The following is a 24,336-nucleotide window of genomic DNA, read 5'->3' as shown; positions in this document are numbered from 1 at the left end:
CGACTCTGCAGGACACGTGGCTCCTTCCAGAAGGAGCCTGGACTGCCTGACTTGGCTTTGCTACTTGCAGAAAGTGTCCGTGGCTTTGTCTGTCCTGCAGGGCTGGGGGGGACTGAGCCCCCCCGTGGCCTGGGCGCCTCATGGAGGCATGGAGCCCTGCGCTGGGGACTGACGGGGACCAGAGGGCACAGATGGGGAGGCCCCGGCTCCTCCGGCCATGAGCCCGCGGCCCCACCGGGCATGGTTTCTAAGAGACAGGGGACGGGCCACCAGGAGCATCACCGGGCTTCAGGGAACAGGGTCCCGGGGCCTCAGAGGCAGGAGCAGAGCCCACAGCTGGCGCACGCGGGCCCAGGGCAGCCCAGCCCACCTGACTCAGGGTCTCCACCATCGTCCCCGCCCTCGCGTCCAGGCATCGTCTGGGCACCACGGTGTCCGGGGAAGCCTGCAAGGCAAACAAGCGGAATCCTCACACCCCTGAGGAGCCCCCTTCCGCCCCCCGCCCCAATGGTGTCTGCAGCGGCTTGGAGAGGCCCGCTCCCGGGTGGGGGGCCACCCCAGGGAGGAGGCCGGCCAAGGACACTGCGCACATGTGTCCTGTGTGTGTCGGGAGGCCGGGGAGGCCCGGCGGGTGTCAACGCCAGGCCTTTCAGTGCCGTGGCTTCTGGGGGTGAAGGGAGCCGGGAGGAAGCAGCCAGCAGGCCTTAGGACGCTGCACGAGCTCCGCCCGGTAAGTGGCTGCTCCAGGGGCGCCTCCACCCGCTGCTCCCCGCTGCGCGAGCCCTTCGCCCCTTCACTCAGCAAGTGTGTGCACATCCGAGCCTGCGGCCGGCGAGGCTCGGGGCACGCGGTGAGGGAGCACCCGCGGCATCCAGCGGGGTGGGGGGGCGCCCGGAAGCCCACGGATCGCACACGGAGTCGTGGAAGTCAGGGCGGCACCGGGGCCGGGCCAGCCAGGCTCCGCGGGCACAAATGCAAGGTGGCCTCCAGGCTCGCGCAGGTACAGGGCCAGCACGCCAGGGGGGAGCGCGACCAGCGTGACGGGCGGGGGTGGAAGGGCGACCCCACCTAGCCGGGGTCACGGAGGCCTCTCAGGAGGAGGAGGAACAGGAGAAGGCAACGCAAGGGCCACAGGCGAGGAGGGCTTTCCAGGTGGCAGGGCCAGCAGACGCCCGCGGCCTGGCAGGGGCACATCGTGACCAGAGCCCGGAGTCAGAGGCCAGCAGAGGCCAGAGAAGCCCACAGGACCCTGGTCCACAAGGCTGCAGACTTCATCCCAAGGTCACCAGGAAGCCTTTGGGAAGATTCAAATGGGACAGCACCACAATACGATTTGTGTTTTAAAACATGGAAGTGAAAAATAAATAAAACACAGAAGTGAGTTCTGATCATCCCTGGGTACGGGGCACTTGTTGCACCCCAGAGGACGGGTGAAAATGATGAAGTCTGGGGCCATTTTATGCATAAATACATAACTTCACAGGCCCATGTATAGTATGAACTTACATGTTCATATATGATACACACACATCTGTGCGCACATCTGTGTGGCCGCCGCATGACGCCAAGTGACCTGCACTAAATAGCAAGCAAGTGTGGCCTCCACCTGCAGCGCTGAGGGCCTGCTGCTGCCCGGCCCCCGGCGTGGGGAGCTATGCTTGCAGACGCTATACTCGGTTTGGCTCCTGCGGCCTCTCAGAGGGAGCTCCTGGGGGTGCACGTCCTTCCTGCCACCTGGGCCCTTCCCCAGATGCTCCCTGGTCACACGCTGGTCCTCCTCAGAAGGAGGACATCCTTCTCTGGGGAGGCTCAGGGCCATTGCGCCTGGAGCCAGCTGCAGGCCCCCAACGGGGACAGCATGTACTCCCGTACCCCCCCCCCAACTACCAGCACAGCTTCCCCGCCTCTTTGCACGGAGGCACTAGCTTCAGACCCTGTCCCCAGGGCCCCTGCGTCCTCAGAGACTCTCCAGTAGGAGTGCTTGAATTTCATTTTAACTACTTGCAAACTATTTTAACATATTTAATGTTATTTTTATGATATAACAGAAAATAGTTGACATCTTGTGGAGTCCCCCCGAACATGTTAACAAAAGCAAAAACTTCATAATTTGCTTTTATGAAGCTTGAAGGAAGCTTTTCATCTCCTGTTTGCTTAATCAAAGGAAATCTTAATACTATGAATTGAGCTACATAAAAACATAATATTTGAACCTGCTCGTTGGTATAAATCCAAGTTTTCTTTCTATTTTAACAACCAATTTATATCAATGTGTGGCAATGAATTAGGTGCTAAGATAATGTGATTTTGCCAACTTCATCCACAACATCCACCTTCTATGTTTTTTTTGTGTGTGTCCAGCAGATCCACTGTTTCTACCGACTTCTTTGGTGTGTGTTATAAATGTCACTGGACATTTATTCACTCAAAATGAATGCTGATAAGAAGCTACTCTTATCTGCCTTACTTGTAACGGCATTCTTCCCAGGATCTCCTTTGAGCAGAAGAATGTGGCTGCTGAAAAGGTTTAGGAACAAAATGGACCAGAGGCCCCCTTAGCTCAAAACTTCCATAAGCCTGTGAAGGAGACAGAAGGACATTTAGGCTTTGGCCAAGTTCTTAGCGACTGAGCAGCAAAAGGAATTTGCCAGCGACTAAAAACTGAAGGCTTCCAAGTCTAGGTGTGTTATCTAATTCCTTCTAATTCATTCTTCCACACTCGTGCCTCCTTTTAGTTTATTTGGATGTTGGGCGTATTTTTTTCAAATTTCTAATTTTCAGGACTTTCCCTGGAGGTTAGCCCGGGAGCAGCCCGGGCTAGGTAAGGTAACCCTTTCCACAGTAATAGCTTCATCTGTACTTACGAGAGTAGAATATTTGCTTTTTACTCCTCTTGGCTCAAAAAGCATGCCACAACCCTTGAATTTAAAAGGGTGAAATAATATAAATAAATAAAACAAAAGTAACAAAGATGGAATGTTACTGATTTCATATAAATTACCCAAGGATACATATACGTGACTAGAAAATGTTGCAATCGTATTGCTTTCAAATTTTTTTAAAGATTTATTATTTATTTATTTATTTATTTATTTATTTATTTATTTATTTATTTATTTATGAGAGACACAGAGAGAAAGAGATTTAGAGACACAGGCAGAGGGATAAGCAGGCTCCATGCAGGGAGCCCGAGAGGTACTCAATCCCAGATGCCGGGATCACGACCTGAGCCAAAGGCAGCCACCCAACCACTGAGCCACCCAGACGTCCCTTGCTTTCGAATTTTACACTGAAGGTATAATAATTCTAGTGATAGCAGCATAACTATTCATAGCACAAATCCATGGGCGAGCTTTATGGCTGCTTTGTGGGGAAGGAGTATGAAAATAGGAGATTTTGAAGTCTCACCTTTGGTCCATGAGAGCCCAGTAAGGCCCACTTTGTGCCTCAACATTTTTGAATGAGGTAACTTCCTCCCTAGGACTCAGAACCGGCTATGTAATTTGCAGGTCCCAGGGCAAAATTAAAAATGTAGGAGCACTTGTCCAAATATTAAGACTTTCAAGATGGTGACCAGAGAGCTTTAAACCAAGCACAGGGCCCTTTTGAGCACAGGGCCCCGTGACTGACTGACCAGTCCGTCCTTGCCCGTGAAGCCAGCCCTGCCAAGGCCAGAGGGACACATTTGTGAATGCACGAGCCTTTTCAAGGGTGGGTTCGTTGCATCATCTTTGTGCAAAAAAAGAATAGCACATTTTTATCTTCACTCAAACGCAGCCTGAGGAAAGGTAATGAAATTATACAGATCTTGACTTCTTTTTTAGAAGCTTTCCATCACAAAAATTGTGGCTTTTTGAACCTTGAATATCTCTTTTAGTAATTGCCAAAAAAGCACATTTTTTTTGTTGAAATAATACCTACTTACAGTAGAGAAGTCCAAATAAGGTCTCTATTTGAGACCTGTATTAAAAATGTTATGCCAAAGTCAGATTTCTGGTTTTGATGAAGTGTTATGGTCATGTTATCCTTGGGGGGAGCTGTGTGAAGAGTACACAGGAACTCCCTGACCTATTTTTGCAACTTATGAGCCAAATTATTTCAGCAAAATCATGTAATTTTATTTTTTAAAAGATTTTATTTTACTTTTTAAAGTAAGATCCAGGGACGCCTGGGGAGGTGGGGGCTCAGTGGCTGAGTGTCTGCCTTCAGCTCAGGGCGTGATCCCAGGGTCCTGGGATCGAGTCCCACATCGGGGTCCCCACAGGGAGCCTGCTTCTCCCTCTGCCTCTGTCTCTGCCTCTTTCTGTGTCTCATGAATAAATAAATAAAGTCTTAAAAAAATAGATCCATGCCCATCATGACCCTGAGATCCAGAGTCACATGCTCTACCAACTGAGCCAGCCAGCCACCCTGCTTCCCCAGCAGAAAAATCATTTTAAAAAGCAAAGCAATAGTTCTAGAATTTGTACACAGAGTGTATGAAGACTTGATGCAGGAGGATGTCGGGGCTCAGTTGGCAGAAGGCCTGAAATCTGGTTGGGGCCAAAGCCAATCTTGTAATCCTGTAACCTTACGGATTATCTCGGGCACCCTTAGATGGACATGAGGAAAGGTATTTATTTGTGGGTGTTCTAAAAAGAGCACTGAGTGTTATTCTGTATGTTGGCAAATTGAACACCAATAAAAAATAAATTTATTATAAAAAAATAAAATAAAATAAAATAAAAAGCATCATATTTGATCAGGACTCTCAGATAATGACTCTTAACCAACAGTAACCTTAGCTAAATGGGAAGGTTTTCATTGACTGCATTCGTTCTCCAAGTACCACAGAATCTTCTAGAAGACCCACCTCTCAAGGGAACCAACTGTCAATCACTAGGGGGCTTACCGCAGGCAGGGAACTTCCGTAATGCACTGGAGTCCTCGTGATAAAGTATTCTTGGTCCAGCGCCCTCGCCGCCGGTGGTAGCGTGTCACACGGATTCTAGGGGGAAATGCTGATTTACTCGGAAGATAATGCGTGTGTGTCCTTCCACGCCCTTCCCTTGCCCTGCACCCGCATGCACACAGAAGCTGGCCTTACGACGAGGAGAGGGGGAACGGGAGTGGAAGAGGAAAGGTGGAGAGATGCGAGAGAAGACTCTGGAAAGGCCACACGTGGCCGGCCGAGACTCCGGTGGGGACCCCAACATTCTACCCGTAACATCGAGTACGTGCGCACAGAAGACCTTGCCAGTGACGCAGACAAATGAAACTGCCTAGATTTAGGGATGAGGCTGTCGGCAATTTCTGCTTTGGGTCTCTATGATTTTATTAGGTCCTTCAACAAGGAAACAAAACTTCAAACAGAATAAAGTAGGCAATGGATCTTAACAATGGTTAAAGACAGTCCATGCTTTGCAGCAGATTTTAAAATACCAGGTTGCCCAATAAATCATGTGATGACTTAACTTAGGGAAGGTGTGTGAATGGCAGGCAGCCCAGTGAACCAGTCACCGTCGGTGCAGTGACTTTCTGCAGGCCACCGTGAAGGGAACCCGCAGACACATGGAGAAATAGGAGCCAGGGACCCCTCGGCCTCCTCCCCTGTAGATGGATAAACATGATCACCCTCCCCCAGGGGTTCAGGTGAAGTGTCCGTGGGTTTGTGCTTGCCGGGTGCACCCCCCGGGGCGCGGGCAGGGAATTGGAGCTGGGTTTGTGCTTATGGGGAGCCATGCGTCTGGCCTCTGGAAGCTAACAGACCGGTCAGGGAGGAGGTGCCCACTGCCGGCCCAGCCCACACGGCATCGGTGTGCAGGACAGGAAGGAGCGCCCTCCCCCCCCGGGAGCACGGATGGGTGGACGGAATGCCCACTGGACCCGGCCAGGCACCTGCTCCATAATTTATGGCAGCCCTGAATTAACTCGCTTTTTCCCAAGTGGGATCACCTACCGTGTAGAGAAGGGAGGTTTAACCAGTTTGGGAACGTGAGCTTAAATGACATTGAATTGCATGGTGAGAAAATCACTCCCCTTCCGACTCCTCATCCCACTCCTGATGGTGTGGGGCGGGGGGTGTCTCCGTCTGGGGCCAGCATGGCTCTCCTAGCCCTGCCTTCCTCAGACACCCTGTGCCTTTGGCAGGGAGCGTTCTCCACCCAGAATGAGTACAGGCTCCATTTCTATTATGTCTATTCTCCACTTCTCTGCTCCTCATACCAGTAAAACTGGTTTTTGTTTGTTTGTTCATTTGTTTGTTTGAAATATAGAATGTCCTGTTTAAATAAAGGTACTTTATTTGGACAGAAGTCCATCTAGAGAAAGAAATATGGTCCAAAGTACACAAGCGTAAGTGGCATGTGCATGCGGCAAAAGGTCTTGAAGGTGGCATTGGCCAGGCTGAAGTCTGGGCATGGGGGGCCCTGATGCTGCTGACTTGCTAGGGCGCATGGAGTCATGGGGCTTAGCAGGTGAGGCTGGGCTCAGGGAGGCGTGGTGTGGGCTGGCACAAGAACCTCGGGGGTGTGGGTGGGTGTTCCCTGCCACAAGGGCCCGCCACAAAGCCATGTCTCCGTCTAAACCCAAGCAGCAGAGAGGCCACGCTTACCTGAGCACCCAGCTGGGCACCAACCTCGGCTGCGTTGAGCAACAGGACTGACACCTGATCCGGCCTTCCCTGTGGGACACATGGAAAGAAGTATGACGGGCTTGAAATTACAGACGGCAGACATGAAAGCAGAGAGCAAGGAATGACATCCCCACCATGTATCGACACCAACCCCCAAACCTCCAGGGCCTGGAAAATACACCCATCCCATAAATCCAGAGGACACCTTTGGAATTTCTGGCCGGGAGGTGGAGTTTCTTGTTGTTCTGTGTCTCGTGGAAGTGATGGTAAAAAAAAGAAAGTCTCCTGTTTCAACGGGGTCTCAAAACCTAAGGCCCTGCTCTTCCAGGGCTGGTGGCGATGCTCTCGCAGTCCCCGGGGTTGGAAGGTGCTGTGTGCACGGTCTCGTTCATTTCTCGGTCAACACCTGTCCACCGAGGGCCCAAATGTTGCTGGGGCTGGATTTCTCTTCCCGGGCGCAGGGGCATCCACGCGATCTTGCAGATCATCTTGATCAGGGGGTGTCCGGTGCCCGAACACGACAGGGTGGTGGAATCAGCAGCGGCGTCTTGGATGAAGCGAGTCCTCCCAAGACCACGGAGTGTCCCTGGATGTGCGTATGTGCGTGGAAGTGTCATGTCAGATGGATGGCCGAGGAGGAGTGTGTAAGCCTTGAAATGGGCTCACTTACCAATAGTTCCAAAGACGTAATTAGCAATTACTGTTAATAATAGTAATATCAGGGACGCCTGAGTGGCTCAATGGTTGAGCATCTGCCTTCGGCTCAGGGCATGATCCTGGAGACCCAGGATCGAGTCCCACATCAGGCTCCCTGCATGGAGGCTGCGTCTCCCTTTGCCTGTATCTCTGCCTCTCTCTCTCTCTCTCTCTCTCTCTCTATCTCTCTGTGTGTGTCTCTCATGAATAAATAAATAAAATATTTAAAAAAATAATAGTAATATCGGCAGCCACTTGCACAGCGTGCAGGCCAATGCCCTGGCCTACGCCAAAGACTTCACATGTTATTTGATTAAATTGTCCAGTAAACCTGAGAGGGAACATGGCTAACGTCTCTTTATATATGAAAGCCAAGGATTAAGTAGCTTCTGTGTCTGATGAGCCACAGTTTTGGAATGCAAACCCAGATTTGTTGGATTCTGGGCCTCAGAGCCCTAAAAATACGAGGGTAGAAGTGGGGGCATGTCCTGAGCTGTGACTAGAAGACATGGGGAAAACATCTTGGGCCAAGAAGGGGACAGAGGCCCCTTATCCTGGATGGGCCCCTCTCCTCCGTCTTGCAGCTGGCCCTGGACTGGTGCCATCCTGCCACCAGATGCCCCCAGCCTGCCTGCCCCAGCTCCGCGGTGACCAAGCTTCCCTCCCACACACTCTGCTTCTCTAGCTGCTTCCTCCTCAAGAGACAACCACAGAGCCACTGGCCAACATGAATGCCACCGGGCACCATCCGCACCTCTTCCACCGTGGCTATGCCCACAGACAGTGTCTGGGGAGGCGACGTCCCCATTGGTGTCCTCCAAGCCCAGCTGCCTCAGCCCTGACCCCGCCGGAGCCTGAGCTCAGCCCCCGGGTGCATTTTCCTGGGTGACTGAGCCTCCGAGCAGAGTGGAGCCGCCCAAGGCCAGGGATTGGTCTGCCCCACGGAGCACTGCTGTTGGTCAGGATGGTTTCCTGCTCAGAATCACACGAACTAATCAAAACAGCACAGTGGGGGGATTTTTCTGGGGGGTTCAGCTCTCTGGAGAGTTTGGTCTATACCTCCTGCCTTCTGGGTCCCACAGCAGGAAGGGCCCAAAGCGCTCTGCATGGGCACAAGGGCATGCACACCTGTACCATTGCCCGGGGCTGTCCCTTCCTCCTCCTATCATGCCAGAAGGAAAAGAAATGTGAGAAGAACCCAAGGGGTCTTCGTCGACCCTGCTTGTCCCACCACAATCACTTTTTAGCATAGCTCCCTATTTACTCCAGCATGATGCCAAAGTTGCTTGGATTGTCTTTTCTCAAAAGCATCTCACTTGGTGCAACATGTCTCGTCCTTCTGGAGAAAATCGTGGGTGGAGATCTAAGCCAACAGTTGGGGGGCGGGGGGCGACCCAGACCCTCTTGTGCAGGACAGACGGTGCTCCCTTTGGACAGATTTCTGTGGCTTTCTGTTTCTAGATCCAGCACCCTTAGTTCCAGGTGAAGAGCTCCCAGGGCCTTCTCGTTGCCTTCATCTCCCCGGCTGCTGGGAGGACACACGGCAAGGTCGGCGTCGGCTGCAGCAGGTTTGAAAATCCATCAGTTGCCTGCTGATTGCCTGGTGCCTGAGGGGGCGGGGGGAGATGCTTCACGGGCACCTCGGCTCTGATCCACAGCCCATCAGTAAGGCTGATTTTTATCGTCCCTGGCTCACAGGTGAGGATGCGGGGTTGAATGACATGCTCAGTGAGGTGGAGCTGGGGAGACGCAGAGCCCGGTTCTTGGCTCTGCCAGGCCAGTGAGCTCTGTGCCCAGCCCCAGCCAGGCAAGGCTAGAGGGACAGGTTGTGCCTCACCACTACCCCAGGTGTTTCGATAGCAAGCCTGACACACTTTCCATCGAGGGGGAGCCCACCTGGTGAACACCACCCCCCTCTAAGCGAGGCTTCCCCATCCCAGCACTGCAGGGTACTTTGGCCCAGCCCCTCCTTTGTGGTGGGGCCATCCTGTGCACGGTAGGCGGTCAGCAGCTACCCTGGCCTCTCCGTACCCACTGGAAGCCAAAAGCATGTCTCCCTCCCCAACCAAGTTGTGACCATCAAAATTGTCTCCAGGCATTGCCAAATGTCCCCCGGGGCAGGGGGTGGAAGGCAAAACTGCCCCTAGTTGAGAATTCCTGACTTAAAACAATAATTTGATGTAGTTGAGCTAGACAGTGTTTACAGGATAATCTTTTTCCCACTTGCTACTCAAATGTGAGTGAATGTAAAGAAATGATGGGGGGGGGGGGGCGGGCTCCATGAATGGAAAAATATGCCCGTGGATGACGGACTTCACTGTTAGGAAACACGAAGCATTACTCTCCACTACCTGGGTTGAAATGGCTTTGCTCTCATCGTTATATGGGATCAGGGTCTGCTGGCCTTCCTCACACACGACAGGGCGTCTGGGCTTGGCTTCAGACACAAAATAGCATCGCAGCAGGAACAGCAGAGTGGCTACAACAAGACAGAGCAGGGGATTGAGTTGGACAGCCCGTCTTCATCAGAGGTCTCAACAGGATCTTGTTCTGATAACTGGTAACTCAGCCATGAGTGGACATGGTCGAACTGTGTCTCGGTCGTCTCTGTAGCTACAGAATCAGCACGGCTTGGGCACACGTAGGTGCTAGATAACTTTTGGTTATGTCGATTAATACCCTGCGACCAATAATATTGTTTGGTTTAATTGAAAATCTAGCCTTCTTATTTGCGTCTTCCAAGCCCAGGAGCCTAGATACCTGCCCACGGCTGCTCCTAGCGCTCCTGCGAACCACAGCACTCATCTATGGGGTCGTTGCAATAAACTGCTGCCTACTGAATAGGAGAAGCTGCTTTCACCCAACAGGCAGCATGTCTGACCAGGTTGGGAATATGTGATCTGAGCCTGGGGTCATCCTCAAGGCATCCCACTGATTCCTGCCATCTTCTGCTCCCCGCCACAGAGGACTCTACACTGCTGGCTGGTGGCCTGGGGAGGGGAGCTGCATCGCCAGGACAGCCTGCAGGCTACCGACCTGCCAGGATCATGAACGCTGCACAGGGAGGGACCAGGGCACCCACGAGGAGCCCAGGTCCTGCGACCGCGACCAATGGCTCGGCACACGTGACTCCACCGAGGCAGGCACAGATCCTCACGTGGACAATCTGCTTCTGGGAAAGGCCCTGTTTGTCTCCGATGAAAAGTGGCACTGAGTAATTACCCGGAGGGAGGCTTCTCGACATTAAAAGTTCAACTGACCGACCTGCAAAGGAAACAAGCGTTACGTGATTGTCTTGCTCATTTGCTCATCAACTCAACAGATGTTTACTAAGTCCCTCCCATGTGCCATGGCTCTGTACAAAAGTTAGCCAACTCTGAAGGCAGAGGAGACAGTCTCCAAGGCCACCCTCACGTCTGCCTGACACCAGCTGCAGGTCCAGGTTCTCAAGACCATGTTCAAGGTTGAAAATCCTCTAGAAGGACCCACAGAACTCACTGAAGGGTGTATACTCATTGTTATGGTTCGTCAAGCAATAGGGTATGGATTAAAATCAGCCAAGGGAAGACACACATAGGGAAGAGTCCAGAGAAGCACCCAGTGCAGGGCTCCCAGGCCTCCCATGGAGTCAGGACAGTATCTCTTCCTGCATCAGTAGGTGACGATATGCTTGGAGTGCTGACAGGCAGGGAAGCTCCCCTGAGCCTTGCCCCAGGATCTTTCTCAAGACTCCGTCATGTTGACCTGGTTGGCCACCCAATGGCTGACTTTGGTCCCCAGCGCTGCCAGAGATCAACAGAGGCCCACATGACCCAAAGCCTGCACCCTAAATCAAGTCCCTATCTGATTGGCATGAGACCTGAGGTAAACAAAGACACTCCTTTCAGGAAAGACATCCCAAGGGCCTAGAGATCACTTCCCAGAAGCCAAGGGCAAAGGCCAAAAAGCTCTTCGGGGAGCAAAGTTCAATGGTTTACTACACACTCTGGGTCTGGAAACTGTAAACATGAGCCCACAGTTTCATCTAAATAAAACATGCTACATTCTATGGATGCAGATAGAAGCTCAGTGGAGAATGTTGGCAGGGGATGCAGTGGCTTCTCCCGGTAAGAGCACCCCCATCTTCCTTCAGGAGAGCCCACAGCTCCTGGGCAATCAGCTCATGCAGACCAGGAGATGCAACACCCAGACCCCAACAAGACCCTTCATGGACTCAGAACCAGCCAATCAGCGCATCTGCCCTCCCAACTCCCACTTGCAATAATCAGTGGGGCCCCTGACCCAGGCTGCACCGTGATACAAATCTTCTTGCCAGGTGCTAGGTTGAGTCCTGGGGACCCCCAGCAGCCACCCTGCCACCCCGGAGAAGAGCCCCCCTGAAAATGAAGGAGCCTAGGGAAGGGCAGAGGATGTGCACATCCTCCAGGGAGGCCCCTTGAGCTGCTAGACCCAGCTCTGCTAGGACACAGGCTTTGCTGGCATCTTTCTCTGTTATGAAAGCCAGTAAAATCCCTTTTTTTTTTTTTTTTTTTGGCCTGGGTCAGAGTCAGGTTATTTTCCATCCTTTGTCCCAGGCCAAGACAAATACTCACCCTGGTTTTTCCCCAATTTCCACGCGTCTCCATCACTTCCCCACGAATTGTCCAATTCAAATGTAAAGGGGTCTGCGTAGGGCTCCAGGTCACTGTCCTCTGCCCAGAGGAGGAGGCTCTGGTTTGCTGCAGACTCACAGAGCTCCAGGAATCGAGAATGGGGATGCAGAGCGGGGGCGTTGTCGTTGACGTCCGACAGGAAAAGCATCAGGGTCCCTGTCCCTGTCTTTGGGGGGAGGCCTGGAAGTGGGGGTGTTCCGGGAAGGGTTGCTTGTTAAGTAAAGAGCCTGCTCGATGCATGCAAACCCCTGGAGAATGAGCATTCCCCTAGGTGCTTGCTCTGTTTTCCTGCTTTTCTGAAAATTCAGAATATCGGGACACCTGGGTGGCTCAGGGGTTACACGTCTGCCTTCGGTTCAGGGCATGATCCCAGGGTCCTGGGATCAAGTCCCATGTCAGGCTCCCCACAGGGAGCCTGCTTCTCCTTCTGCCTGTGTCTCGGCCTCTCTCTCTGTGTGCCTCTCATGAATAAATAAAATCTTTTTTTTTAAGAGGAAAAAGAAAATTCAGAATATCTGGGAAAGGTATGTTAACAAAACCCTTGCCACCTCAATCATCTGTAGAACAGGGGAGAATATGGAATCATTCGTTTTTCCCGGCATGAATCATGTCAGGTGTAAATAAGGGAGTGGGACAGGAGTGACACGGGTGTGACATGGTGATAGAAACGCCCTGCCTCTTGGCTGTGTCCACATCGGTACTCTGGTTGTCACCTTGCATCACAGTCTCTCAAAGGGGACCCTGGCAGTGGGTACTGTGGACCTCACTACGTTGTTTCTTCAGGTGCCCGGAAGATGGACCCCCCATCCTTGCTCTCTCCCCACTTAGGACTGATTAGGAACACAGGTGTAACATCTTCCTAACCGACCTCCTGCTAGTTCATCACACCGATGGGACATACACCTACATTTCCCTTAAAACCTGGGCTTCAACTCACAGATTTCCTTGAACGCAATTCTTAAAGTTATTTGAGAGTTGTTATTTATTCCACTTTGTGTTTTGGCAGGTTTCAAAGTCCAACCTCAGGAGATCACAGAGAAAAGCGCCGTAACGTGCTCAGAGCACTGCCTGCCCTGGTTTATGACAAGTTTGTCCTGCGCGGTCACATTTACCCGAGCTGATAAGCCATTCCAAGTTCAGGGAAACCGTGCTAAATATTTATCACACACCACCAGCTTTGAGGAAGAGCTAAAGAGTTGCTTTATGGACAGACATTGGGTCTCATGGCAGCTTCCTCAGAGGCCTAATCATCTCTTCTGAGTGAGTCCCACCCCTCCTCCCATGTCCCTGGTCTGCCATTTCAAAAATTTTTGTGAAAAAATAGTTGCCAGTATGGATGCATAGTGCAAACAAGGTTTATTTTATATGTTTTTCCCAGTTGCACTGAAAGAGTCTCACTGGTATGATTTTCCCCCAGGAAGCAAGGAAACACACTTCCCGCCCCAGTTTTGGGTGAACACTTACCGTCGTCAACAGCATGTGCGATGATCATGTAAAAGCTGTCATTTACATAAGGGGATTCTCGGTCAATTTGCTGCCTGGTGGTAACTGTCCCCGAGAATTCATCTACGGTGACCCAATTTGCCGGATCATAAGCCAGTTTATATCTTGTAGGAGGAAACACATGCAATTTTTAGAATTAAAAAGTCACATCGAAAGGCAAATCAAAATATGTCATAAGCAGACACAGGTCCTATCTCAAGTAATATGGAAAACCAGACGTGGAATCACACAGAATTTGTTTTTTTGTGACTGGCATATTTCACTTAGCATAATGTCTGCAGGTTGATCCATGTTGCAGCATATTGAAGAAAGTCCTTGCTTTTTTAAGGCCGAATAACATTCTGCTGCACGTATACACCACATTTTGCTTCTCCGCTCCTCCCTCAATGGACACTTGGGTTGCTTTGGCATTTTAGCTATCATGAATAATGCAGCTTTGAACGAGGGCATACAAATATCTCTCTGAGATCCTGCTTTCAATTCTTTGGGTATCTACCCAGCAGGGAAACTATGGATCATATGGTGTTCCACTTCGAGTTTTCTTTGAGGAACCACCATACTGTTTTGCACACCAGCTGCACCAACTTATATTCCCACCAAACATGCACAAAGGTTCCCATCTCTCCCTTGCCAACACTTGTTTTCTGGTTTTTTGATAGTTGCCATCCTAATGGGTGGGAGGTGTAGTTTTGATCTGCATTTCCCTGATGATTAGTGATGTTGCGGATCCTTCATGTGCCGATTGGCCATTTGCATATCTTTTCTGGAGAAATGTCTCTTCAAGTCCTGTATCCACTTTTAGATCAGGTTGTTTGTGTTTTTCTGATCTTGAATCTTAGGGGTTCTCTATATATTCTGGAATTAATTCCTAATCAGATATAGGACTTACAAATATTTTCTCCCATCCTGTGGGTCACCTTTGTGCTCTGTGAATAATAGTGTGTTCTCATGCACACAATGTTTTGATTTTCATGAGGTCCAATTTGGCTATTTTTTTCCTTTGTTATCCGTGTCTTTGGTGTCACATCTAAGAGCTCATTGCCAAATCCAGTGTCACGATGCTTTTGTCCTATGCTTTCTTCTGAGATTTGTTGTCTTTGTTCTTACGTTTAGGTCCTGACCCATTTTGAGTTAATTTTGGGGTATAGTGTCAGCTGACCTGTCTGCACATTTGGATCTTCAAGTGAGTCTCTGGTAGAGGGTGTCTGATTGGACTGTGTGTTTTATTCTTTCTGTCAGTCTCTGCCTTTTGCTTGAAGAGTTTAATCCATTTACATGTGAAGTAATTCTGACAGTAAGTCTTTCCTCACCTTTCTCATTGCTTGTTAGGTTTTCTGTCTCCTTATTGGCATTTCCATTTTGTTCGCACACCGTTTCGGGGCTTCCTCCACAACATTCTTTAGGTCTTTGAACATTGTGAAGACCATTTTTTGAAAGCCTTCTTCCAACGATCTGCCATCAGGTATTTCTCAGGGACAATTTCTGTTGATCTATTGTTTTCTCTTTGAATGGGCCTTGCTTTCTTATTTCCTTGTGCACCTTGTGAATTTTTTTTCTTGAACACGAAGCATTTCAATCTAACTGCATGGGAACTCTGGAGAGGAAATTCTCTCCCTTCTCAGGGCTTTCTATTTCTCCTTATTGTTTTTGTTTATTTTATTTTTGCTCTTTGTGAAATGTCCTAGTCTTTAACATCTGGCTCTTGAAATAGAAAAAAGCCAACAACAAAGTTGGGGAAATGAAGGCACCTGCCCATCCAATTACCTGAAGCCACTTTAGCTGGTAGGGGAAGGGGTCTGCAACCCCAAGGGAGTGGGGGCAAAGCCGATGTCTGCCTTCCTATTTTTCTGCACCCCTGGGAGTGAAAGCAGCAATCAGTGAGCAGAGCACAGATCTCTGATATTTGGGGGACAGAGGTTTTGTTTTGTTTTGTTTTGTTTTGTTTGCTTCTGTATGTTTAGCCATTCCAGGAACAGGTATAGAGTTGCCCACCACTGCTAGGGGTAGGGATGGGGTGCTACTATTGTGCAGAGAGCTATAATTAACCCAAATTAACTGTAGTTGAGCATCCAAGGCTTTCTCTGGAAGCTGCAAACCTTAGACAGAATCCAGAGTTCCAAAATAGGTGCATGAGACAGACTCTTCCAGGGCAATTGTTCTGGTGGGGAGACAGATTCCTGGGGCTTCCCACTCTGCCACCTTCCTAGGGATTGTGGCAACTTTATTTCGAAAAGCAAAACACCGAGCAAACCAAGTGTACGCCCACAGGTGAATGGACGAGCACAATGTGGTCTATGCCGATAGTGGAATACGGATGAAACTGGAGGATGTTGTGGTCGGCAAAATAAGCCAATCACCGAAAGACAAATACTGTATGATTCCACTTCTATGAAGTACCTAGATAGTCAAATTCACCGAGACAGGAAATAGTAGGGTGGTTGCCAGTGTCTCGGGGGAAAGGAACTGGGAGGGTGGGGAGGTTCTTGTTTCATGAGGACAGAGTTTCAGTTTTATAAGATTAAAAAGTTTGGAGATGGATCGTGTGGACGGTTGCCCAACAACGTGAATCTACTTAATGCCATTTAATGCCACTGTACACTTAAAAATGGTTACAATGGTAGTGAAAGGGAATAGAAGGGAAGGGAGAAGAAATGGGTAGGAAATATCAGAAAGGGACACAGAACATGAAGACTCCTAACTCTGGGAAACGAACTAGGGGTGGTGGAAGGGGAGGAGGGCGGGGGGTGGGGGTGAATGGGTGACGGGCACTGAGGGGGGCACTTGACGGGATGAGCACTGGGTGTTATTCTGTATATTGGCAAATTGAAAACCAATAAAAAATAAATTTATTATTAAAAAAAAGACAGTAACAGAAAAAAATGGTTAAAATGGTAAACTTCCTGCTAGATATATTTTACCATGATTTAAAAAAATAAGTAGTAAATAAAAACCACTTCTGTCGCCCAGAAGCCAGAGGGCTGCGGGTTTACAACCCTCTCTCTTTTGGTAAAAAGAGAGATAGAAACCCATAACAAATTATTTTAATACAGGAAAAACGGTACAAAAGCGAAGTGTGCTAAATGCAAGGGAAAATGAGCAAGCACACTCCCCCTGGCGGGTCCGAGAAAGCTGTAGAAGGACGAAAGCACTGAACGTGGGCCCGCAGGCCTTCTCCTGGTGGCTTCTGGCATTTTCATAACCGAGCTGGAGTCCACCTCAGCAGCCCGCCAAGGGGCAGGTGTCCAACAGGCAGGCCTGCGGGTCTGTGTCCGGTTCTGTTTAAATGACCCCCCCCCCCCCCGCCCCGCACCTCCCTTCTCACCTTATCCGGCCAACGGCTCCGTCTGGATCTGTCGCATTGAAAGCTCCCAGCTGAATTCCGGGCCTGGCACCGTCGGCCTCACTGACCACAAAGCTCCGAGGGTGAAAGGCTGGCGGGTCATTGCTGTCCGTCACCTGCACACTCACGGTGGCCCTGGTCCCTGCCCCCCGGGGCCCGCGGAGCTGGCCCTCCTCACAGGGGAAGAGTGGCTCCTCATTGTCCACGGCGATGACAAGGCTTTGCACGGGGTGAGTTTCATAATCCAAGGGCTGCGAGTCCCAGAGAGAGGATTGCGTGAGCACCTGCTGCTCCTCCGGCCGGAGAACGCTCAGCGCGTGATCACGCACCCAGAGCTTGTGGCTTTTGCACTTCATTTATTATTTACTATGTCTTTGGTAATGATCAAAAGACAGTTGCCATCCCATTTTCAAATCATTTATGGAGTTCTGTTTCTTTTTTTCCCCCTCCCTCCCAGTTGAAAAGAGCTACCATCCATCAGAGAGTAATGAAAAATGCAACAAAACCCATAACCTAATGAAACATTAATGTGGCAGCTCTGCTGAAAAAAAAAAAAAAAAAAAAAAACCAAGGGAGCTTAAGGAAATACAGAAATTAATGATCATAGTTACTCAGGGTGCAAAGTGGTCAGTGACTTAAAAGGATTGAAAAGCTAAGGAATATTTGAGATATTCAATCCCAGGCCTGCGGCGAGTACACCAGAGCCTTGCTGTTCATAGTGTGGTTGGGGCCTGTGGGCATCACCGGTGGTCTGTTCCTCTGACGGGCAGGAGCTCAGGGCCCCACCCCAGACCTACCAACCCAGGCCTGTCTTTGAACCTGACCCCCGGGTGACCTGCCTGCACTGAGAAAGGGCTCGGTCACTCCAGGGTCTGGCCTGAGACCAATTAAGACTAAAAACAATGGAGTCAGACTGCCTCAGTCAGAACCCCTCCTCCAGCTGTGTGACTTCATGACAATGACCCAACATCTCTGGGCTTTGTTTCCTTATTAGTAAAAGGAGAAAATAATACTTTTCTGCAGGGCCAGCTCCTCATTAGGCATAGCCAGCGAAGTGCCAGATGCCCACGATGCTTTTAGGGGTCAGTGCACACATTCTAATGTCTTTAAAACTCAGAAGGAAAAAAAAAATGAACTCTCAGAGAAAATATCTTAAAGTTTTTTATCACATCAGAAAAAAATAAACATTTTAGGGCCTATATAAATCTATTTTGTCTCAAACAAAAAATAAATGTTGAAGAACTTGGCACCATTTCAAAAATAACTTTTAGTAGTGATATTATTTTGGTGGGAGGAGCCACGAAGGCAAAAGGGCCAAGGGCCACAGCAGCTGGGGTCATGACACTGCCTGCCCTCTTCCCTGGGCACCACTGGGACACACAATACACCACACCTCATGTGCTTGGTGCACAGTGGGCATCAGGAATCTTGCAGAAAGGGGTCCCAACACCTGTAGCCACCCAGCAGGTGCACATTCCCTGATGGCTTTACCTTGATCACACTTAAAATCCCTTCATTGGTCTCTGGGTCAGTCAAGATGTGAAAATGTCCCTCTTCATTGCCACTCAGTATGTTAAATTTTACTCTCCAAGCTGACGTAAATGGCAAATCACCATCGTGGACTAGAAGACGCAACACACCCTCACTTGTGCGGCCTTCAGAAATCTGAATCCTATACTGGAAGAAGCAACCATCATGTCCACATCATGGAGATAAAGATGCACCATTGAAAAAGAAAGCAAGAAGGAAAATGTAAGTCCTTAGCACAGGAACGTGCCCATGTTATCTCTCTTGCTATAGAACTTGACCTCAAGCGAGCAGAAGCCAGGGTGCCTGGCTCAGCACCCTGTGACTTGTGTCTACAGCTGCATACCTTTGAAAATCCAACTCAATGCACTATTTTTCTAAGAATCTTTAAAATAATAATGTACATCCCAGTTTATGCTCCTAAAAAAAAACTAGCTCTTCTCCTAAAATAGAACTCTTATGATGACTTAGATTAAAACAATCATTTTTCTAATGCATTTTTCTAACTTTGGCTTATTACTCAATAGTTTTGATAACAAGATAATTTCTCTTTGTGGAGTACATGAAGACAGAGCTTATTTTCCCCACCCTTACTCTTAAGAACAGAGCATTTTGCTAAGCCAGAGAAGATTTTCAAAATAATATTCAAACACAATAAATATTATGTTACAGTTATTCTGTACTGTTTGGTGAGGTGTTTTCATTTGAAAACATTTCAGCTTTTCTCTATACAATTTTTTTAAAGATTTTTTTTAATGTAGGTTCCATGCCCAATGTGAGGCTTGAACTCATAACCCTGAGATCAAGACCTGAGCTGAGATTATGAGTCAGATGCTTAGCCAACTGAGCCACCCAGGCACCCTTTGTCTATACAAATTTAGATTTTTTTTAAATGATACTTTTTAAAAATAATTGTTTGTAGCATTTATTAATATTCAACGAAGGCTCCAATGTACCAGATTCTATCTTAGTTGCTATGAACAGGATCAGCAAAACTCCATCCTTGGGGAGCATATGATGAAGTGTGTGTGTGTGTGTGTGTGTGTGTGTGTGTGTTGGGTTGGGATGAGAAGGAGGGAGTGGGTACTGTGTTAGGGATTTAACTAGGTCATCAGGAAAGGTCTTGTTGAGAGAGATCAGGAGAAAGAAGCAAAATGGATATTTTTCTTTAAAAAACTGCATGTCAGAAAGGGAGACAGAACATGAGAGACTCCTAACTCTGGGAAACAAACAAGGGGTGGTGGAAAGGGAGGTGGGCAGGGGGTGGGGGTGACTGGGTGATGGGCACTGAGGGGGGCACTTGATGGGATAAGCACTGGGTGTTATGCTATATGTTGGCAAATTGAACTCCAATTTAAAAAATATGTTAAAAATGCATATGAAGGAGCAAAAATATACAAAACAGGAAACAAATCCTGAGTGTTGTTAGTAATCTTGCATATCTCAAGTGGTGTGGCATTTCCAGATGATCTGGAAACAGCGGGTTTTGGTGCTTTCTTTAAGCCCAGGGAACGGTAGCATGTGAAATCCCATGTGGAACCCTGATATACATAACCAGGTGGGCTGAGAAAGCCACAGCCAGAGCCCACCTGCTCATCTTCCCTACTCTAGAGCTCCAATGTTGTGTGAAGAGCTCAGGTCTAGATTCTCCCCTGGGGCTGAACCTGCCCCTCAGGGGACATTGGGCAATGTCTGACATTTTTGCTTGTCACAACTGGGAGGTGCCCGGGCATCTAGTGGGCAGAGGTCAGAGATGATGTTAAACACCCTCCAGTGCACTGGGCAGTCTCCACTGACCCTACAACAAATCTCTCAGTCCCCATTAATAATGTGGGATTGAGGGACACTTGGGTGGCTCAGTGGTTGAGCATCTACCTTCAGCTCAGGTCGTGACCCTGGGGTCCTGGGATTGAGTCCTGTATCGGGCTCCTCTGCTTCTCCCTCTGCCCATGTCTCTGCCTCTCTCTCTGTGTCTTTCATGAAAAAATAAATAAGGTCATTTTAAAAAATAGTGTGGAAGTGAGAAACTTCGATGTAGAATGAGCATGGATTCTCTATCCTCCCAATGCCTCAGTGTCCTTGTCTGTAAAACGAGGAAATCATGTGCTAGTCCCAACAATTGAAAATGAAAGCATGCATGTAAGGTTCTGAGCACAGTTTCTGACACAAAACAGTTAAGAAACGTAAGCTGCCAAGTCTATTATTAAATGATTCTGTATCAGTATGGTTGATGTCTTCATCTAGTTTACGTTATTTTGGAGAATAACATGTAACGTGGGTGCCTGCTGAGAACTCCCTCAGCAGAACCAAGCCCAGGACTCAGGGCCATTTACGTGGGGTCTTGGCATTTGAGATAGTGCAGGTGTCTTACGTTGTCCTGGATAAATGTGGGCATGTGGTTGTTGCCTTCTTGCACATTAACATGAACGGTAGCCGTGGATGTCAAGGATGGTTCTCCAAAATCCCTCGCTCCAATTAGTAGTGTAAACTGTTGAGCGGTCTGTGTGGGAAGGAAAAGAACAGTCACTCCCTTCAAATACAGCAAAGAGAAGTATTAATAAAGTAATAATCCATTATAGCAATTTCAATACCAAGGCTAGCCACGGAGGGTTTTCCACTACAACCATAAATCCTAAGTCTGGAGCTCAGAGATAGAGAATACATTTCATTTTTTTAAATAATAAAATCCACATTACCTCATAATCTAAGCATCCTGAGAGTCGTATTTCTCCGCTAATATGGTCAATCTGGAAGCCACTTTCTTTCAGTAATGGCGTTTGAGAAATAAGGAAATAAAAGACCTGAGAATTTGGAGTATTTTCTTCATCCAAATCCACTGTTACCATCTGGAAAATAGGTTGACCTGGAAAGAATTGTTTTAACGGTTAATATTGAACAAAAGCAGCCTATCAAACCAGCAGAATGACGAGTGAGTCTTTGCTAAATGGCATTGAGGCATACACCAGAATAGATTAAATATTTAAATATAAAATCAAACTGTAGACATACTATAAAAAACAAAGAGGAATATTTAAATAGTCACAAGAACTTTCTAATCATGATTGCAAATGCTAAAGACATAAAAGACATGATAGATCAGACTGATTTATGAATGTGTGCCAAAAAGAACTATAAACAAAATTTAAAAAGAAGCAACAAACCAGGAAAACACACTTCAAGTATACGTGGCAGGCATAAACATTTTTAATACAGGATAAAAAGGTGAAAATCAAGAAGAAAAATGACAACCACACGAACAGAAATGGACAAGAAACCTATCAACATGGGCAGCACTTCATAATCAAGGATGAGCCCCCTGCCAGGCCCCCTCAGACATCGTAGGTGAGTAAAGTGGAGCGCTTAGATTGTGTACGTGGTCAGAACTTCTCTAAATTTATGCCAAGTAAATAATGTTTCAGTGGGACACAGATTTAGCTCAAATATGTTCGCTGAAGCATATTTTGTGAAGATAACAAAAAGTAGGAACAACTCATAAATGTCTAACAATAGGAGATTAGTTTAAAAAAAAAAACACCTTAAAGTACGTCCATGAAATAAAATACTACACAATAGGATGCTGTAGGGGAACACTGTTAGGTTACGAAGAGTAAAACTGCACTTTTAGAAAAGATAGCTCATAAATATACACATATGAAAAAGCACACCCGTGCATTTGTGAATATCTAATATAGACCCATATGCATTTTGCACTATGATAAAGATAAAAAATGTATGCACATATATTAATGTGCATTTGTAGTTATATATAAAAATCTGGGAATATGTACCCATAGATACATATATGGTGTGTGTACACGCACGGACATATAAAATGCAAAGACAAATATTGAAAGACTATAAAACATTAATGGTACTTATCTCTAATTGGAAGTATTAAATATGCTTTCTATTTCCGTTTTTTTTTTTTTTCGGTCTTAATGCCTTGGAATTTCCCAAATTTTCTAAAGACTATTTTGTGAAATAAATGAAGCTGTTTTGTTATTAAAATAGATGCATCTTCTAATGAGAGTGGTTTGGATTTAAAGACTCACAGAATCTGTAGCTCAGAAACTTTAGATGGCATCTCGTTGCCATTTTACAGGTGACAAATTTACAGATATTCGGGCACACACCGCTCAGCTCTGCCTTTCCCCTTCAGTGCATCTGAGTTATTTTAGATTGCTCTTTACATGTCAGCTCTTCCAACAGACACAATTCACACCTCATATTATTGCCAATACAAAATGAGGCTTTCAGACCTGGCATTTTGCTTGAATCCAGGATCTGTGATCTTCAGGGTATGAACAGTAAAATCTCCCCCTAAAGACAAGTAGGATCGAGTACCGCATTGAAATTAAAACAAGAAAACTGTTCTGGACGAGAGAGGAGAGGAAGCCCTGCTGCCCCCACTGCACACACCTGCAGGGTGGGTCTCCTGCACAGTGATGTTAAATTCCTTCTTAGGAAACTGGGGTGCATGATCGTTTGTATCGCGGATCCTGATGTTGAAAATCAAGGAATTATCCACGATTTCTCTGGTTAAGCGATCCACGACATTGAAATGCACCTAGGAAGCAGAGGGAACCGTGTTAATGTTGCAGGATCATTTATCTGATAGCACGAATCAGATCATCGTCAATCTCATGCTGTCCTTTGCCCCGTGACCCCAGGGACCGAGCTCCTTGCTGGCATGGGTGAGCCGCTCAGTAAACCTCTGGGGACCAGCCAATGGCCTGACTTGAGAAGTACATCACTAGTTATGACCAGGTTCTAATCTCAGTTTTTCCACCTGGGTAAATGCAGGCAAGTTGCTCAGGAGCCTTGGTTGCTCTACGTGGTCAGGGCTGTCATGAGAAATGCAAGTGCTAATCAATACTGCGAAACACTGCGGAGAGCAGACATTTGAAAGTTTTGGGGAAAGAGAACATTTAAAGTAACCAGCACAGCTGTTGACATGTCGTGGGTCCTTAGATGGTTACTGCTGTCACTTCTGTGCTTGAATGAGGAGGATCTGCTCGTCTCAAACATGCAATGGGAAGTCTTTCCTCACAAAAGATCTCAAAGCAATACTTGAGGCTTCTAGCTTTAGTTTCTTAAGAACCTTTTTAAAAAAGGAGCAAATAGGGGCACCTGGGGGAACAGTCAGTTAACATCAGACTCTTGGTTTCGTCTCAGCTCACAATCTCAGGGTCGGGTCCAGTCCCACATGGGGCTTCCCCATCAGCAGAGTCTGCTTGAGGTTCTCTCCCTTGGCCCCTCTCCCCACTCACATTCACATGTCCCTCTCTCTCTCAAATAAATAAATCTTTTAAAAGGAGCAAATTAAATTCAAACAGAAAAAAGGAAACAAGAAGGAAACAATAAAGATAAACACATATATCCATAAAGTTCAAAACAGCAAAACAAAGTCAAAAAAATCGAGAGCTGGTTTAACTTCCCATATAAAATTTGGGATCAGCTTGAGATCTATAAAACATTCCACTAGTCTTTTGATTAGTCTTGCGCTGAATTTATAGGTAAATTTGGAAAGAATTAGCCCCTTAATATTCAATCTTTCAATCCACAAACAGTCTGTCTTTTCATTCATTTAGATCTTCCTTGGTATCTTTCATCAGCATTTCATAGCTTTGAGTGAACAGGGCCTGCACAGTTTTCAGGTTTATGCCTAAGCACTTCACTTGTTTGGGTGATATTATAAATGATACTGTTTTTAAAATATTGATTTCCAAGTATTCATCACTGGTAGATAAAAATACAATTGATTTTTATATATTAACTTTCCTGGAACTTTGCTAAAAAATTGATTTTCAAATGTTAAGGATAGGCAAAGGATTTGAACAGACACTATTTCTCCGGAGAAGATACACAGATAGCAGATAATTCCTCCTTCCTTTGGTGGTTTCTTACAGAGCTAACCATCCTCTTACCATGCAAACCAGCAATCAGGTTCCTTGGTATTTATGCAAAAGAGTCGAATATTTATGACCACACAAAAACCTGCACAC

General features: G+C 47.6%; 1 protein-coding gene across 1 annotated transcript in view; it reads right to left on the bottom strand.

The window, feature by feature from the left end:
* Positions 1 to 793: 793 nt before the first annotated feature.
* CDH26 (cadherin 26) overlaps positions 794 to 24,336 on the bottom strand; it is a 39,116-nt gene continuing 15,573 nt past the window's right edge. Inside the window, exons 5-17 of the mRNA XM_049100387.1 lie at positions 22,751 to 22,898; positions 21,028 to 21,194; positions 20,703 to 20,831; positions 18,296 to 18,481; positions 16,787 to 17,055; positions 13,426 to 13,568; positions 11,902 to 12,141; positions 10,346 to 10,573; positions 9,661 to 9,788; positions 6,593 to 6,661; positions 4,892 to 4,987; positions 3,635 to 3,662; positions 794 to 1,068 (exon numbers count right to left, since the gene is read on the bottom strand). Coding sequence (XP_048956344.1) covers positions 794 to 1,068; positions 3,635 to 3,662; positions 4,892 to 4,987; positions 6,593 to 6,661; positions 9,661 to 9,788; positions 10,346 to 10,573; positions 11,902 to 12,141; positions 13,426 to 13,568; positions 16,787 to 17,055; positions 18,296 to 18,481; positions 20,703 to 20,831; positions 21,028 to 21,194; positions 22,751 to 22,898 — 2,106 coding nt within the window. The remainder of the gene's footprint in view (positions 1,069 to 3,634; positions 3,663 to 4,891; positions 4,988 to 6,592; positions 6,662 to 9,660; positions 9,789 to 10,345; positions 10,574 to 11,901; positions 12,142 to 13,425; positions 13,569 to 16,786; positions 17,056 to 18,295; positions 18,482 to 20,702; positions 20,832 to 21,027; positions 21,195 to 22,750; positions 22,899 to 24,336) is intronic.

The sequence above is a fragment of the Canis lupus genome, chromosome 24, assembly GCF_003254725.2.
Source record: "Canis lupus dingo isolate Sandy chromosome 24, ASM325472v2, whole genome shotgun sequence".
NCBI lineage: Eukaryota > Metazoa > Chordata > Mammalia > Carnivora > Canidae > Canis > Canis lupus.
This window is presented reverse-complemented; position numbering and strand designations above follow the sequence as displayed.